General features: G+C 43.6%; 2 protein-coding genes across 6 annotated transcripts in view; one reads left to right on the forward strand and one right to left on the reverse strand.

Annotated features, from left to right (window-relative positions):
• Positions 1-1,623, forward strand: part of LOC132847621 (probable E3 ubiquitin-protein ligase HERC3) — a 40,708-nt gene extending 39,085 nt beyond the window's left edge. The window contains exon 25 of the mRNA XM_060873084.1: positions 1-1,623. This exon is cut by the window's left edge and continues 623 nt beyond it. The gene's annotated coding sequence lies outside the window, so the exon portion shown is untranslated.
• A 3,161-nt stretch (positions 1,624-4,784) lies between these two features.
• fam13a (family with sequence similarity 13 member A) overlaps positions 4,785-17,349 on the reverse strand; it is a 67,423-nt gene continuing 54,858 nt past the window's right edge. For 2 of the 5 annotated variants that reach the window (XM_060873082.1, XM_060873079.1), the window contains 11 exons: positions 15,996-16,107; positions 12,658-12,874; positions 12,198-12,339; positions 11,967-12,048; positions 11,371-11,576; positions 10,775-10,858; positions 10,059-10,154; positions 9,561-9,644; positions 8,326-8,525; positions 7,309-7,410; positions 4,785-7,225 (listed from right to left, as the gene is read on the reverse strand). In XM_060873082.1, the coding sequence (XP_060729065.1) occupies positions 7,102-7,225; positions 7,309-7,410; positions 8,326-8,525; positions 9,561-9,644; positions 10,059-10,154; positions 10,775-10,858; positions 11,371-11,576; positions 11,967-12,048; positions 12,198-12,339; positions 12,658-12,874; positions 15,996-16,107 (1,449 nt within the window). In that variant the 3' untranslated portion in view covers positions 4,785-7,101. Of the gene's footprint in view, positions 7,226-7,308; positions 7,411-8,325; positions 8,526-9,560; positions 9,648-10,058; positions 10,155-10,774; positions 10,859-11,370; positions 11,577-11,966; positions 12,049-12,197; positions 12,340-12,657; positions 12,875-15,995; positions 16,108-17,349 lie in introns of all 5 variants that reach the window. The other 3 variants (XM_060873080.1, XM_060873078.1, XM_060873081.1) reach the window with 2 other exon arrangements.

Genomic DNA, 17,349 nt, shown 5'->3' on the forward strand with positions numbered 1-17,349 from the left:
CTGGCATTTGTGCTTGTTTAGAAAAGAAAGAACTAAAAAAAAAAAAAAACCAGACAAGTCCTTGTCCTCTGAGCTTTTCAGACCTGCTGCTGAAGCGACGGAGAACAGAACAAGCCATTATCCAGACGTGAAAGTCTATTAATCGTCTCTGCTTCTTCGTAACTCGACCGATGAATTCTTGCGAGTCCGTTTCCGATTTTGCCTTTAAGACGAGCCACTAGCGAGGAACGCCTAGGAGGAAGCTTTTCTTTCTTCTCCCTCTTCTCACTTTAGCGTGCATGCAAGCGTGACCTCCAGAGTGAAAGCTGAGCCTGCTAATGACTGTTTAGCGCCACAATAAATACAGTATGTATATGGTTAAACCCAACAATGTGTTATTTATGGTTAGCTGAAAAAAAGAAAGAAAGTAAGAAAGAAAGCTGAGTGTTTGAAAGCCGCGTTGACTGACGGAGCTGATTTTGTGTTGGAGGAAGGAGCTCCAGCAATAAATGGCTGATGTGTGTGAATAGTCTTGATTTGAATGTCTGCCTATGCACAACAGAGCCCAACGCTGGTCCTGTGCATGTCCAAGTTTCCAGGGCGGAGATTCCTGCTCCAACACTCCAGCGATTTAGAGTCCTTTAATGTCGTGAGCAGTCACTCATATTGCGTACTGGACATTTTAGCCTAGAAGTAACACAAGGAAGAAAGGAAACGTGATACAATTCGTACTCTCAGGTAACGACGTGGAAGGGGCGGAGCTTCCGCAGGACGTGCGGCACGAACGGAACTAAATATCCGACACAAAATCTCAACTCGAACGTAATAGATTTTAAAATAAGAGGTTTATCCAACTGCCCGGTGTCTCTGGTTCATCAGGGGTGGAGCTTAATCTACATTTAATCAGCCAATTGCACGTACATGACTCTTTCACTTTGCACTCCTGTTTTATTTCTACACCTTTAAGTGAAGCTCCGCCCACTTTAGGTGCTTTTACCACAATGACTGACAAATCAGGATGTTGTCCTGTCGTGATTTGAGTGTTGGAGCAGGATGTCCCGTGCTGGACTGGAGGTGTACCGCACCACCGCTGCTCTCTTATATAAACCTTTTTTTTTTTTTTTTTTTTTCTTTTTTTGCATCTAAATCTTAAGTTGTTTTTTTTTTTTTTTTAGCGTTGTCGTATATCGTATCTGAGGAACGCGCAGGGACGCAGAATAGGGCGATTTAAAAGGGATTTCTTTTCTACAGCCACAACGCTCTGACATCTAAGTCTTGGATCAGAATGACTGTGTGTGACACACACACACACACACACGTATATACACACACACAAAATGAAGCCGGATAATGATGATGAAGAGGCAGAAGCTACATGAGAGGAGTTGTAGACACTCTGGGGCTGTGTTCAGTGTGTCCTCAGTGTTCATTCATCCACACTGAACCAAACGACACCAAGCGTTTCTGTCCCATACCTTACTGTCAACTTCAGCAAACAAGGGCTTCTTAGTGGCTGCTGCTGCTGCATTCTTTTAGTAAAGTATATTTACTTTTATATCTCTCTCTCAAATGGAATATATTGTTTTATCTATTTTTGTTTTCCTTTCAGAGCATTTAAATTAAAATGAGAATTCCACCTCCCAATGTGTCATGTGTTCTGTGCTGTGATTTAACTCTCTCTCTCTCTCTCTCTCTCTCTCTCTCTCTCTCTCTCTTTCTTACCCCATTCCACTTACTTTCTTTTTTTTTTTTTTTTTTTACACACACTGTCCTTCTTACTTCCCCTTTTCTTACTCTCTCTCTCTCTCTCTCTCTCTCTCTCTCTCTCATTCTTACCCCGTTGCGCACACGCACACACATACTCTCTCTCTATCTCTTTTTTTTCCTTCTTACCCCATTGCACTTATTTTATTTCTTCATTTGTTTTTTTCTTTCTTTCTTTGACTCTTACACACTGTGTCCTTCTTACTTCCCCTTCTCTCACTCTCTCTGTGCATTTTTCCTTTCTAATTTATTTTTTTTAAAGGTCATTATAGTTTGGACATTAAAAGCTTCCCCAGACGTACAGTATGGCTGTTACAGTAATGTTGCCAGAGGCAGTGATGAGCGTATGATTAGGTCCTGCTCGGGTTATGTGGTTATGAATGCTGGGCATTTTATAGAAGCTGAAATATTGTGCAATCTTCCCAGGTGAATCCAGCCTCGTCTCCCAGATAAAGTAATCCATGTGCTCAGTGTCTGTTGGTAGTTTGGCTACTTTGACTTGCATACGCGAGAGTGTGTGTGTAAGCATGAGAGAGAGAGAGAGTGAGCACGTGTTTGAGTGTGTGTGAGCGTGAACCCTAACCAGTGTGTAAGGGTGAGAACAAGCGTGAACCCTAACCAGTGCGTAAGGGTGAGAACAAGCGTGAACCCTAACCAGTGTGTAAGGGTGAGAACAAGCGTGAACCCTAACCAGTGTGTAAGGCTGAGAGCGTGAACCCTAACCAGTGCGTAAGGCTGAGAGCGTGAACCCTAACCAGTGCGTAAGGGTGAGAACAAGCGCGAACCCTAACCAGTGCATAAGGGTGAGAACAAGCGTGAACCCTAACCAGTGCGTAAGGCTGAGAGCGTGAACCCTAACCAGTGTGTAAGGGTGAGAACAAGCGTGAACCCTAACCAGTGTGTAAGGGTGAGAGCGTGAACCCTAACCAGTGCGTGAGTTGAGAACAAGCGTGAACCCTAACCAGTGCGTAAGGGTGAGAACCAGCGTGAACCCTAACCAGTGCGTAAGGGTGAGAACAAGCGTGAACCCTAACCAGTGCGTAAGGGTGAGAACAAGCGTGAACCCTAACCAGTGTGTAAGGGTGAGAACAAGCGTGAACCCTAACCAGTGCGTAAGGGTGAGAACAAGCGTGAACCCTAACCAGTGCGTAAGGGTGAGAACAAGCGTGAACCCTAACCAGTGTGTAAGGGTGAGAGCGTGAACCCTAACCAGTGCGTGAGTTGAGAACAAGCGTGAACCCTAACCAGTGTGTAAGGGTGAGAACAAGCGTGAACCCTAACCAGTGTGTAAGGCTGAGAGCGTGAACCCTAACCAGTGCGTAAGGGTGAGAACAAGCGCGAACCCTAACCAGTGCATAAGGGTGAGAACAAGCGTGAACCCTAACCAGTGCGTAAGGGTGAGAACAAGCGTGAACCCTAACCAGTGTGTAAGGGTGAGAACAAGCGTGAACCCTAACCAGTGTGTAAGGGTGAGAGCGTGAACCCTAACCAGTGCGTGAGTTGAGAACAAGCGTGAACCCTAACCAGTGCGTAAGGGTGAGAACAAGCGTGAACCCTAACCAGTGCGTAAGGGTGAGAACAAGCGTGAACCCTAACCAGTGCGTAAGGCTGAGAACAAGCGTGAACCCTAACCAGTGCGTAAGGCTGAGAACAAGCGTGAACCCTAACCAGTGCGTAAGGCTGAGAACAAGCGTGAACCCTAACCAGTGCGTAAGGGTGAGAACAAGCGTGAACCCTAACCAGTGCGTAAGGCTGAGAACAAGCGTGAACCCTAACCAGTGCGTAAGGGTGAGAACAAGCGTGAACCCTAACCAGTGCGTAAGGGTGAGAACAAGCGTGAACCCTAACCAGTGCGTAAGGGTGAGAACAAGCGTGAACCCTAACCAGTGCGTAAGGGTGAGAACAAGCGTGAACCCTAACCAGTGCGTAAGGGTGAGAACAAGCGTGAACCCTAACCAGTGTGTAAGGGTGAGAGCGTGAACCCTAACCAGTGCGTGAGTTGAGAACAAGCGTGAACCCTAACCAGTGTGTAAGGGTGAGAGCGTGAACCCTAACCAGTGCGTGAGTTGAGAACAAGCGTGAACCCTAACCAGTGTGTAAGGGTGAGAACAAGCGTGAACCCTAACCAGTGTGTAAGGCTGAGAGCGTGAACCCTAACCAGTGCGTAAGGGTGAGAACAAGCGTGAACCCTAACCAGTGCGTAAGGCTGAGAACAAGCGTGAACCCTAACCAGTGCGTAAGGGTGAGAACAAGCGCGAACCCTAATCAGTGCGTAAGGGTGAGAACGAGCGTGAACCCTAACCAGTGTGTAAGGGTGAGAACGAGCGTGAACCCTAACCAGTGCGTGAGGGTGAGAGCGAGCGTGAACCCTAACCAGTGCGTGAGTTGAGAACAAGCGTGAACCCTAACCAGTGCGTAAGGGTGAGAACAAGCGCGAACCCTAATCAGTGCGTAAGGGTGAGAACGAGCGTGAACCCTAACCAGTGTGTAAGGGTGAGAACGAGCGTGAACCCTAACCAGTGCGTGAGGGTGAGAGCGAGCGTGAACCCTAACCAGTGCGTGAGTTGAGAACAAGCGTGAACCCTAACCAGTGCGTAAGGGTGAGAACAAGCGCGAACCCTAATCAGTGCGTAAGGGTGAGAACAAGCGTGAACCCTAACCAGTGTGTAAGGGTGAGAGCGAGCGTGAACCCTAACCAGTGCGTGAGGGTGAGAGTGAGCGTGAACCCTAACCAGTGCGTGAGTTGAGAACAAGCGTGAACCCTAACCAGTGCGTGAGGGTGAGAGCGAGCGTGAACCCTAACCAGAGGGTGAGAGTGAGCATGAACCCTAACCAGTGCGTGACCCTGAGAGTGAGCGTGAACCCTAACCAGTGCGTGAGGGTGAGAGTGAGCGTGAACCCTAACCAGTGCGTGAGGGTGAGAGTGAGCGTGAACCCTAACCAGAGGGTGAGTGCGTGGAAGAGAAAGTGATGTTTCTTTGAAATTTTGAGAATATGCTAAAGACTATATGTGGAGAGAAAAAAGACACAACAGCAGTGAGTTCAGTAAAAATAGGTTTTGCTTTAAGTCATATGTACAAAATACAAATAAATCATGTACTAAAATGTACACAGCCTTATTCATGATAAACCATCAGTGTTCACGTTCAGTAAAAAACGAAGGTCACACTGCAAAATATCTGTTTACGAGAAAAACAGGAGAGAATAACATGCTTAGTTTAAACTCTGGATCTATATTAATCAAACCAATTCACTCTCTCTCTCTCTCTCTCTCTCTCTCTCTCTCTCTCAATAAGAAAGCAGTCAGGTTGCTTGTTGGCCCGTGTCATTGTCATTGTTACACAGTGACTATACAATAAAAGCTGGTTAGAGCCGGCAATAACAAAAAGTAAAAATGCACACGCAAAACGTCAGCTTCGCTGGTTATCTCTGATCGAGATGATGTGCGTTTTCGCCACGTGACTTATGAAAAGACTCGGAAGAAAAAAAAAAAGGTACAAACATTCTCACTAAATAATCTGCTTTGGCTACACTGAGCAAATTACTGCACTGAGAAAGCGTGAAAGGATACGACAGAGACCTTCAGCCTACAGCTGCGACTGGATTCGTACGTCACGTAGACGTGTGTGAAATATGGCACCGTCATAAAAAGAAGGATCGTAAAATGGTGTGTTTTTGTTTTGTTTTGTTACCCTGAAGTTCCCATAATTGTCTTAACCTTCTCTCAGCTGATTTCAGATACAGAATCCCTCTTGGGATTAAAAAAAAAAAACCCAATGCCAGTCAAATGTCTATGAACATGAATGCGTTTTTATGTATTAGTTCTGGTGCTGATTGGAAATCAGAGACTAATTAATATGTTTGGGGTTTTTGTGGTTAATTAAAGGAGGGTGTGTGGTTGGGTGTGTGGTGTTAAATGAAGCACTGAGAATATTGAGCCTGCACTGAATAAAGGATCAGATCATTATGAGACAAACTAATACGTTGATTTAAAATCTTTAAAAAAAAATTTTTTTTCTTCAGTCAACAGTACTGAAGGATTTGACTTATGTGCTGGATGAGACTGCTCATACAGATGCTCTTTCTCTCTCTCTCTCAGAGCGATTGTGTTCATTCATTCATTCATTCATCTTCTACCGCTTATCCGAACTACCTCGGGTCACGGGGAGCCTGTGTCTATCTCAGGCGTCATCGGGCATCAAGGCAGGATACACCCTGGACGGAGTGCCAACCCATCGCAGGGCACACACACACACACACACTCATTCACTCACGCAATCACACACTAGGGACAATTTTCCAGAGATGCCAATCAACCTACCATGCATGTCTTTGGACCGGGGGAGGAAACCAGAGTACCCGGAGGAAACCCCCGAGGCACGGGGAGAACATGCAAACTCCACACACACAAGGTGGAGGCGGGAATCGAACCCCGACCCTGGAGGTGTGAGGCGAACGTGCTAACCACTAAGCCACCGTGCCCCCTAGCGATTGTGTTGATGGTAAAAAAAAAAAAAAAAAAAACCCACACCAGGGTCCGATTCAGATGAAATGCTACACGTGAGAAAGCAGGAAAAGTGAAAACTAGTGCATGATTTCTGTGTTTTATCTTTCTGAGCTGCTCTTTACGCAGGAAGGTTCGACGTGCTCGGCGCTCAGTGCTCTCAGCACCATCTCTCTCTCTCTCTCTCTCTCTCTCTCTCTCTCTCTCTCTCGCTCTCGCTCTCGCCCTTACACAGAAAGCACAGATAGTTAGATTCAAAACCCTTGATCATGCTTTTCTGCCACTAGGATAGGTTGTGTGTGGAGCGAATAAAACGCTATACAAAAAAAAGCCTTTTCTAAATAAAGAAAGCAATTTAAAAAAAAAAAAAAAAAAAAAAAGGCATTGTGTCTTTGGCTTTTTTTCCCCCCTGGTTTAAAAACATTTGACTGGCAGTGCAGCAGTAATCATCCCCAAATCTATGACCATGTGATTTTAAAACTGAACAGGTTTGCTATCCTGTGAACTTCTCTGATGAAACAGACGCTCACAGAAGGGTTCGACTCTGTCAGACGTACTGTACGTATAGAACGACACCGTGAGTGTGTAGGATGTGCCATCGCTTGCTTGATGAAAGTGGCTTGTTTCTCTATTGGTGGTGAAATCCAACAGGGAGGAGGAGGAGGATGGAGGGGAGGGGGGTATCTTCTTCAGCCAAATCTGCCTGAGAGCTACAGATGGCTTGAGAGAGGTGGAGAAAAAAAAAACCCCACCCGATGTGCGACTTCGACAGGAGGGCTTTCGACGAGCTTATTTAGCTTTTAGCATGAGCAGAGTCTGCTAGTCCTTGTGCTTCATCTCTTCGAAGCTGGATGCTAGATGAACTTCGAGGAGTCTCGTTTGCTGATCAGGACTTCCAGCAGCTTCAGCTTGGCCTTGATGTGCTTGTATTCGTTGTATTCCACCGCCAAGGGCGAGCGATCTTCCTTCTGCACGTTTCTGTGGAAGGAGAGCGTGGTTAGCTAAAACGATCGGATCGGAAGATACAATAAGACGTTCTGCTGAAGAGGTTTCCCTTTTACCTGCCGTTTTGCCTGAAGAACTGGTCCTCGAATTCACGCAGGTTCTTTCGGATTCTTTTCTTTTCCTCTCGAGCTTCCTGGAGCTGCTCCACCAGTTCCTGTCTGTGTTTTGTGAAAGAAGGAGAATGTTTCTTCCTGTTCTTTCGCGTGATATAAAGGTCAATATGTAAACAAATGTTTTATGCTCTCTCTGCCGCAAAGATCAAACACGGTTCTGTTTGTAACGTTTCGAATCGCGTCGGCTTTCTCGACTGGCGACTTGTCACGTCTCCTCTCTTTTGCGTGTGAAACTCTATAGAGCTCCGTTCCAGTCACATGCTTTCTACATGCTGTAAGTTCTTCTAATAACGCAGTGCGTTTGTACATCACTTATCATCACAGTTGAGTGATGAATTTTTATTTAAGTCCCAGCTGATGAATTCTTGAACCTGATTGGTCAGAAGGTGTTGATTAATTGTAAGATTAATTAGATTAAATATATATATATAATATATATAAATATAAAAATATAAAAATATATAAATGTAATAACTGATTGAATTGAATCGATTTCATCTTTTCATCTGTAGAAGATGTTTATGTAGCGTTTATGAAAGCTGTATCTTTACATTTATCCACCACACGAGACTGTTCAGGACTTTATAGCTTTGTGTTAGAAGCTGCCTATTTATTTATTTATTTATTTATTTATTTATATTTTGTGTGTTAATTTAAAAAAAACAAGGGCTGGTAATGATGGAGTGAATGTTTCTAGCTGCTGGAGCTAACTTGTTCTGTGACATTGACTGTAACTATAAACAGATAAAAAGTTTAAAGGATGTAGTTCATTGGCAAATTGCTGTAGTATAAGAGGAATAAAACACGTCATGCTGATGTAGGAAAATAATGCCATTTGTGCTGGTCCTAGTACCACCGTCGTAACCCCCCACACACACACACACACCACCCCGTCGTGGATCACATTAACATCGTCTTGTCTGCCCTTGTCGGTGTTCCTATTTAGCATGTAGCACTCACATGGTGGCTGCGTGCAGGTTGGACAGTCTCATGTCGGTGCTGTTCTTTGAAGGCGACAACTCGTCTACCGGTGAAATAAAACCGTCCACCTCCTCGTCAAGGTGGTCCAGAAATCCCAGCATGCTCAGCTCTGGACGCACAGTCAGCTGTGTAAACTGCATCCTGTTGTCGTTGTCTTCGTCCGAGCCGTCCTCTTCCTCCTGCACAGACGATGGTTTACTCCTGATTAGTTAAATAATGAAAGGCAGAGCTGGTCAGCTGGAGGATGTTCAGGTAAACCCCATGCAGGAGTCAAGCAATCGACACTGTTGATTTAATCAGAGTTTGATTAATGAAGGAAAGCAGAACATTCTACTGAGAGGTCAAGATCAAGATGTACTCAATTGCACATTCCTAAATCATCACAGTAATGTGAAAGGAATACAGAATTTTCTCTCTAACCCTTAGCCACTGCAGCTGTAGAGTGTGTGTTTGTGTGTGGAAAAGAATCGCAGCAGGTTTTCCTCTTCTGAGGAAAGAACAGTGAGCTAAATTTGGTTAGACGGAAGTTTCTCTAAATAAGAAAAAAAAAAAAAAACCTACAATAAAATAACAAGCGTTTGGGGTGAAACTAATGACATCTTGAACTATTTGCTCTTAGGGAGTTTTATCCAATGATATAGCCCTAGAGCAATCAAAAAAAATAAAAAATCATCATTGCAAAAATTCCCATCTTTTTAAAGGATAAATCGTATTGCTTTAGAATTTTTTGCAAATAATTCTTAAAGATTCTACATATGTTTTATATAAACAGCTGCTCTAAGAGTTGTACTATGAGCAAGTTTGTAAGTGTGCAGCCTATTCTGTAGCGGCTCTCCTCTGTGGTGGTCCCACACACACTTCAGATGCAGTGGATGGAGATTAGATTAAAACCTAGTCGAGTGCTTCTTTAAGCCTCTTTATGCATGGAGCATGAAGTCAATACAACTGATTCTCACAAGATGTTTCTTCTTCGTATCACCACACGCCATGCACAAGAAACTCATCTGCATGTGTTTAATCAAAGCTTTACAATCAGGATGAGGGGAAAAATCACAACTCTCCAAGCACTTGAAAGCTACTGATTTGGGATGGTTACGTGACCCCAATCAACAGGCTGCAACCAAGATCGATTAATTGGAGTTAAGCGGTGTTAATCGGAGGGACCGGATGTTACGCTGGGAGCATTTCTGATTGTCTGAGCAGTGGCTCTTCACCTTGCCGTGGTCGAAGAAGAGAGCGGGTTCCCCCTCGATAATGGGCTGCAGCTGAGGGCCTCTGCGCTTGCTGGATGGAGAGCCCTGCTTGTGGAGGGTCATAAGGAAGGAACCACTCAGAACACTCACCCAGGATCAACCAAAAAATATCAGCTTAACCCACTACACGAGCAGCTTTAAACTGTTCCTAGATCAGCAAAACTCAGTCACTGTGTAAGCATCTAGTTTGTGTATGGATGCTCCTGCAGTTCTGCTATAAGTTATGTCCTGCATCTGGATGCTATTCGTGCTAAATATATGTTATAACTAATGCCAATGTTACTCCTAACAATATCAGAGCAGTCAGAGATGCCGGTGATGTGTGACATGTTTTTCAAATCTCATTGCTGCTTTAGGGCCATGAAATTCTCTCCTGGCTGCTTAAAAGATCCTGCTGCTAGACTTGTGTGTGTGTGTGTGTGTGTGTGTGTGTGTGGAGGCATAAAAGACAGTACTTACAATGACCGGGATGGTGGATGCTCTACACAGGATCTGTTTGACGAGGCGATATCGATCATATAGCGGCTTCATGAGCTGTCTTTCTGTCTTTGTGATCTGGAAAGAGTTACTAGAGTTAGTATATGAATAGAAGCTTGATTTTTAGTTGCATCTGCTTTCTCTGATTATATGTTGCTCTGATTATAATCATGAGCGTACAGTAAAATTTGATCTGCTAGGATTGTTTTTTAATCCCTTTTAATTTTAGTATCACTGCCTGTAAAAAAAAAAAAAAAACAGTGAATGGACGAAATTGAGCTGTGTTTGACCTGGTTAATGAGCTGAAGCTCTGATGCAGATGAGAGTAAATTACAGCACTCTAATTCACCTTGATTCAATAACAAACAGCTTTTATCACAGTACAATATCCTCTGTTGGCTTTGGATCAAGCCAGATGTGTTCAGCTTTCTGACAGCCTGAACGGTCTTGAGAGTAAACTGTATTGCAGCTTCTACATGTTAGTCTTGACAGAGTAATGGAGGTAAAACAAGAGCACCGACTTCTTATCTGTCTACTCTGCAGGCTACACATACACACACACACACACAGCTTTCAGTTTTCACACATTATTCCCTCTCCACTGGCAATCTGGTGCACCATGAAAATGAGCCTTAGATAATCAGAAAGCGAGGGTTATGTGAGGTGTTACGATGCTACCCAAACATACACGCACTCACCGGTCTGCCGTGGATGCCTTCGTAATACAGCAGCGCTTTCTGCAGAGCTACTTTCTCTGCACCGATCTGTTCTCTGGTCATATCCTGTTTTGGAAACACATGTATTTTCATCGCTGAGACAAATAATTTACTATAATCTGACCATAATAACTGGTTTGAAAATCATTTAGACTTTAAGGTGTGACGACGATCAACTGCTTCTGTTACATGTGGTGGGGAGAGAAATCCAGCCACTGGAAAGTCCTTAGTCCTAAAGAGTTTCATGTATTGGAAAACTTTCCAAATGTTACACAGAACTAACACTGGAGACTCCTTTCATAAATGTTATATAAATGTATTCTTACAGAAAACATTATAGGACTTTATTAATTAATACCAAGGATTTTAATGGTTTATTATTGGACTTATGTGGGGTGTTTGCTGTACGTGGCCCTGTAGTTCTTCCTATAGAAACATTACTGATTTTACATATGAAAAAATTGCACTAATATTAACCAACCAGAACTTCTGTCAGAACTGCTGTTATAGAAAATGAATCAGCGCTTGCTGACTAATCAGAACAGAGAATTCAGTAGCGATATGCTATAAACGCTTGCCTTGATGTCCTCGGGCCGGCCGGACTCGACGCGTTTCTCCTGCATTTTGTTCATCACCGTTTCCAACGTGCTCTCCACAGGCGGTTTGGGCGTCTTTGCCTCGCTGCTTTTCTTCTCCAGCTGAGAGCCGAAGCTCTTGGGTAGCGTGTTGCTGCGCTGCCTCGGCAAAGGAGCCAGATCTTCCTCTGACTTCATCAAACTGTGCTCTGCGAGAGTTCAGGAGAGATGTTAAGATGTTAGTCGTTTACTCGTTGACATTTTTCTTTTTTAAATATCAAATGCTTTTCCTTAAGTTTTATCCCCAGAGGCTTATTATCCAGTCTACAGTAAAGACAAAACTAATATTAAAAAGCTGTTCTGCCTGGACAGTTGTTGGGTTAACCTCACTGAACATTACAACAGCATGACTATGGGACTTCTTACATTTCTGGCTAAATAGCCGACGACTGACCTTTGAAACTGAGAGAGGTTTGAGTGTTTTGATTTTCCGAGTACTTAACAAAAGCGTCATGAGTGTTGGATTAGCCTGACTTACATGATGCTAAGCATGCTAATTCTTCCTGTCCTGCTTTGTACGTGAAGTGTTACAGGCATACCTTTGAGGTCTTTGCGAAGCTTGGCCAGCTCATTCATCCATCTCAGGACCTCAGGGTTGGCTGCTTTGTCACTGTGTGACGGCTGGAGAAGGAAAACACAGCGCCCATTATTGTTGTTTCAGGAAACAGACTCACAAGGGGTCATTTTGAAAACGCAGTTCTGGTATCCGTTTTCCTGCTGCTGTATCTCGAACCTTTGGAATATTTTCTGAAGTAAAAGCTTTTACTAACCCTGTACTTGCGATCTTCCTCAAACTTTTCTTCGAACTTGCGGATCTTTTTCTTGAGGCTGTGTATCTTTTTAGAGAGCTGCGTTGACGTGAGCTCCTCGCATTCGTTATCGCAGGAGCCGAGTGAAGAACTCCGCCGTCGGCTGAACGCCAAATACAATCAAAACATAATCATACGCCTACACAAAGATCATCAATCATAACCCTAAGAGTCAATGAAAAAATTATTAGTTTATTCAAGACCTTCTATCGATTTAATAACAACTCTCTGGCACAGCCAACCAATGTCTTCTTCGAGACAGTTAGGTGAAGCAAATTTACTACATTTACTACTCCTATTTATTTAGTTGTATGCCATTAAAAAGGATATTCCTAATGTTTTTTTTGTTTAAAACAACTAGAAAGCCTTAAATGCCACTGGTTCTCGGATTTCAGACTGAGACGTCTCGGGTTTGTCTCACCTGATGAACGAGTGCGTGTTGGGTGGTGACGGAGGCACCTCGGTGTCATCCAGGTACTGCTGCGAGTTCCCGTAGGCATAGAAGCGTGGTGAGAGCATGGGATCCGAGTCTTCCTCCAGCAGCTGGCGGATCATTTTGCCCCCGGTGTGGGGAGAGAGGTGAGCTTCCTCACTGTCTATGTTGTCTCTGTGCCACGATGAATAGGCTGGCACTGGTTCTGTCACCAAAACACACATACATGTATTTATATATATATATTGACACAAATCCAGACAGAGCAACTGAACTTCAAACACACACACACACACACACACACACGCTCAGCCTGTTATTCATGTTGAACATGTTCTTGACCTTTAGAAACTCATGGTCAAACAAATAACTTTACAGCTTTCTCATCGTTTCTAACCTTCTAGATGTGGATAAAATCCCCAGACTAGAATATGGGGTTAATATGGGGTTAATGTCAGAAATTGAAATCTGAGGCTTGGTAAATTGTCCCTTAGACTCAGGAACAAAGCTTAACTTAAGCATACGATTGATGTAGGAAAATAAAAGCTAAAAAGCACTCTAGAGCTGTTGCCAAGGAACAAGCGCCGACAATGCCAAGACTGCAGCAAAGGACACAAGGTCATTTAAGAGCGTACGTGCATGCATAAAACAAACAGCCACACGTGTCAGGGTGTGCATCATGCTTTTTTCACGTTTTTTTTTTTTTTGAACAGTAAGATTCCCACAAAGTCTTTGTTTTTATTGTTACATGTACAGTAACTGCTGTCATTGTCACGCCAACGTGCGATACGCAGTGTTTGTTTATGCGGTTATTGTACCAAACTATTCCTGACAAGCTTAAAGCAAAAACATCCCGTTATTAGCTTAAATAGAGCTTAATGGTCTAAATCATTTAGTCAGGACCATTGCTATAAAGGTCACTAAAAAAAAATGTAGCTCTCATTTGTGAGTTTGTATCACCTCACCTCATAAAGGTAAAAGGTATGAAAACTATTTGAACTTGTATTGAAGTTTAACGGCGTGTGAAAAGAAGTGATAACGTCCGCGAGTGACGCAATCTGACTTGAACGGAGTGAGCGATTCATATGCGAGAAAGGTGAAAATGAAGATGTTCTACTGACTCAGATATAGATGTGTGCTTTGTACCACGGCACACTTACTGTCACAGCGGGTGGCTGAAATAAACAGCTTTGGCACTGACTACACTAGGACAAAGGTTGATCCCTCTCCCTCTCTGCATGTCCATTTCAGCAGCCTCATCTGCTGTCTGTACAGCCTCTCTCCAGGGAAGTCCCTCTATAAATTGCTACCTCCATGTGCTCCCGTTTTTTTTTTTTTTCCCCCCCGTTAAGGCAAGACTTCAAAGTCAAAGAGCAGGAATAAGATGCGTAGGACTATCTTTTGATCACGGAGCATTGTCTTGCAGCGTTATCCTTTAATCATGGACCATTGTTTAAAATGAGCTCATCGATTAAAGGAACACTTTACATTTCTTTTTAAACATGCCTGTAGTATACATGAGATCACCACAGACAGGAATTTTGACACTTTTCCATACTGAAAAGAGAAAAAAAAAAAAAACGGAAAATAGTTTGATAGAAAGATTGAGAGAACTTTTTAAAGTTCAACAACAATTGATTCTCCCTGATTTGATCCTCAGCTTGGGTTACTGTGTTGGTTCTCTGGGTTCCACCAACATTGTGAATGAGCGTGCGAGTGTGTTCAAGATGCCCTGAAATGGACTTGCTTCCCATTCAGGGTGCATTCCTGCATGACTCCCAGTGTTCCTGGGATAGACCTGAGATTCACAATGACTCGGACTTGTGATAAAGCGGCTACGACAGATGAACGAATGAATGTAATTACATCTGTTTCACAAGTCTTATTTAACTTACAAACACTGGATGCTTCCATAGAAGTCTCCTGACAGTGTCTTGTATAAAAGTGGACCGACATCCACACAACCACCAAAGACTTCTACTGTGAAAGACTTTCAAATTTTCTCTGCTCATTACAGTCATGTGGAAATTCTTGTCCCACACACTCTACAGATGTAGTAGCTAAAAATTAAACTCACAACAAGCAATTTGAGAACTCCTTTAAAATACAACCGATAAAACAGCAGCAACCAGAAAACGCCCACAAAGTACGGTTAGCATTTCTATCCTTCAGGAGCGGCTCTGGATGAGAATATCAGTGTGTACAATCTGTCCTCCTTTGCACAGCACCATTTTGTGGTTTGGAAAAAGCTCATAAAACAGACGTGCTAAAGCAGAAAGCGGCGGCTGCCAGTCCTTTAGCTTAATTCCAACAGCTCCATCAAGTTAAAGGGTAAAAGTGACTCAATCTGGCAACTCTCCCAGTCGGGTCAGCTCTGGGAAGCCTGAGGAGACGAGCACTGTGTCTGTGCCAGGGTAAAAACAGAGAGACACTGCAGAATATTATCATTATATGGCCTAGACTCCCAATGATAACGTCTTGGCAGAGAGGAGCTGTGTGTGTGCGCGTGTGTGTGCGTGTGTGTGGGTGTGTGCAGGTTTGTGCACATCTGTGACAGGCAGCAGTGTAAAAAATCTTACAATAGTTTGCATAGAGGAAGACGTGTGTGTGTGTTTGAGAGAGAGCGAGAGAATACTGCATGCATTATTGTGTGTTGCCTATAAATGTGATATAATGGTAATATAACATTAATCATACTGCAGCAAGCTTTTTTGTTTATCAAAAGCAACATGAACACAATTTCATTCATATTGCATCTTTAACTCAGCAATAAAAGAATAGAACTTGAACCTCTTCCCAATTGTCATGTGATGTTTTTGCCACACTGCCCATTTTGTTCATGGGAAACCTGTTATCAGTCCATGCTGCATACAATATGACAGGGTTAAAAACAAGATCCACAACTGAGAACAAATTGTTTGGCTTCACATGCAACAAAATCATGACCGTGCTATAGAGGATTCAAATAAAATGATACTAATGCATTCTCATTAAAAATGTCCATGAAGACTTGGATCGCAAGATTACACACACCCTGAATCTCACAAACAGCTCTGATGTCTCCGATTAGTCGTAACACTTTCGCACAAACTGCTGAAACGTCCAGCAAAATGAAGCCTTTTATTTCGACCAGAAGAAGTCAATGTATTATATTGTATTCCGAAGAAACAGAAATATAACCAAAGTCATGTAATCCGATCTCTCAAACACAACAACGTAGCTGTGCAGCTGCCACCCATGTGCTGCAGGAGCAAGACGTGCAGAGGAAGAAGAAGAAAAAAAAAAACGAGAAGGAAAGACAGAGGCAGGAAAACAGTGAGACTGACCTCCCCAGTTGCTGTCCTCCATTAGAGTGGACAGGTCCAGTCGAGGAACGTCCTCGAAGCCGTCTGAAGGCTCCTGGCCGTTGATGGCCTCCTGGATCTTCATGGCAGGCGTCTAGCAAGGGAAAAATGAGTGAGAGATCAATGCAAAATACAGCAGAGCAGAAGCTGGGCGCTCCTTAAGTTCAGTGGAGTGCTGTCTGCTTGAAGCCCAGCCCATGAGGCAGGGTGAGGAGAGGGGGCGGGGCTTATGCACCAAACCCCCGCCTGCTGATCCGTCCTGACCAGAAAAACATCCTCCCATCTGCCACACACACACACACACACACACACACACACGCACTTGTTTGTCTCAGTAGCTGGAAAAGGCGGGAGAGAAGTGACGAGGGGAGGAGGGAAAAAGGAGAAGGGAAGAGGAGCAGAAAAAAAAAAAAAAAGAAACACACCGAACACGCAGGGCACGCTGAGCACGCAGGCAGACTGACAGGAACTTCTGTTATTGCCTATGTGACCACAAAACAACAAAGATTTCCCTTTCATTTTATTTTCTCCATGATTTTCTTTATTCCATTACTCACTTGTTCACATTTTCTCTCTTTTTCTAAATGATCTTTTCTGCATTTGGTTGAAATTCTAATGTGGACCGCATGTGGGACTTCATACACACACATACAACATGGACGCACACTCCTACATACCCAGACACCCAGGGTTAAGGCGTGGGACTGGTTATTTTCGTAGCAGATCATGGCAATGCAGTAAGGATGTGGAATGCTTCTCCTCCCTCTTTCTTGCTCTGCATAACTGACTGCATGACAACAAGCTCTGCTAAGAGCTCCATTACCATTAGCCCTCTGACGACGGCTGCTATTACTGATACGATAGCACATAAACCCCACACACTCACGCTGATGGGCTTTTAATAGCTGACAAGCTGATGCAGTGTTACGACAGACACGCTGATTAAGGCAACCCAATGCATTTTAAATGTGTGTGTGTTTTTTGTGTTGTTTTTTTAAACATGCCATATCAAGAGAAACCATCTTAGCGATGTAAATTGTGTCGTTGCAAAGCCAAACAAAAAGCTTTTGCTTTTTTTTTTTATAGATCTCAAACTACTGGAATATTCTGCCATGTAAGGCAAGTTCACATTGAGCTCGATCCTTGAACCCGGATGCGGTCAGATCTGGGTTACCTCAGTTATTAACTTCCAGAGCTAGGCATCAGATTATTGGTCTAAATCCACCTGACAACTGTAATTAATGCAATAACCTGGCCTTCGTGGTGTGAGTAGCGCATAAATCACGTGTCAGCCTGCACGGATAAAAACCTTAAGCGCTCACACCGTTTCTGCACG

This window comes from Tachysurus vachellii, chromosome 6 (assembly GCF_030014155.1).
Source record: "Tachysurus vachellii isolate PV-2020 chromosome 6, HZAU_Pvac_v1, whole genome shotgun sequence".
Taxonomy (NCBI): domain Eukaryota; kingdom Metazoa; phylum Chordata; class Actinopteri; order Siluriformes; family Bagridae; genus Tachysurus; species Tachysurus vachellii.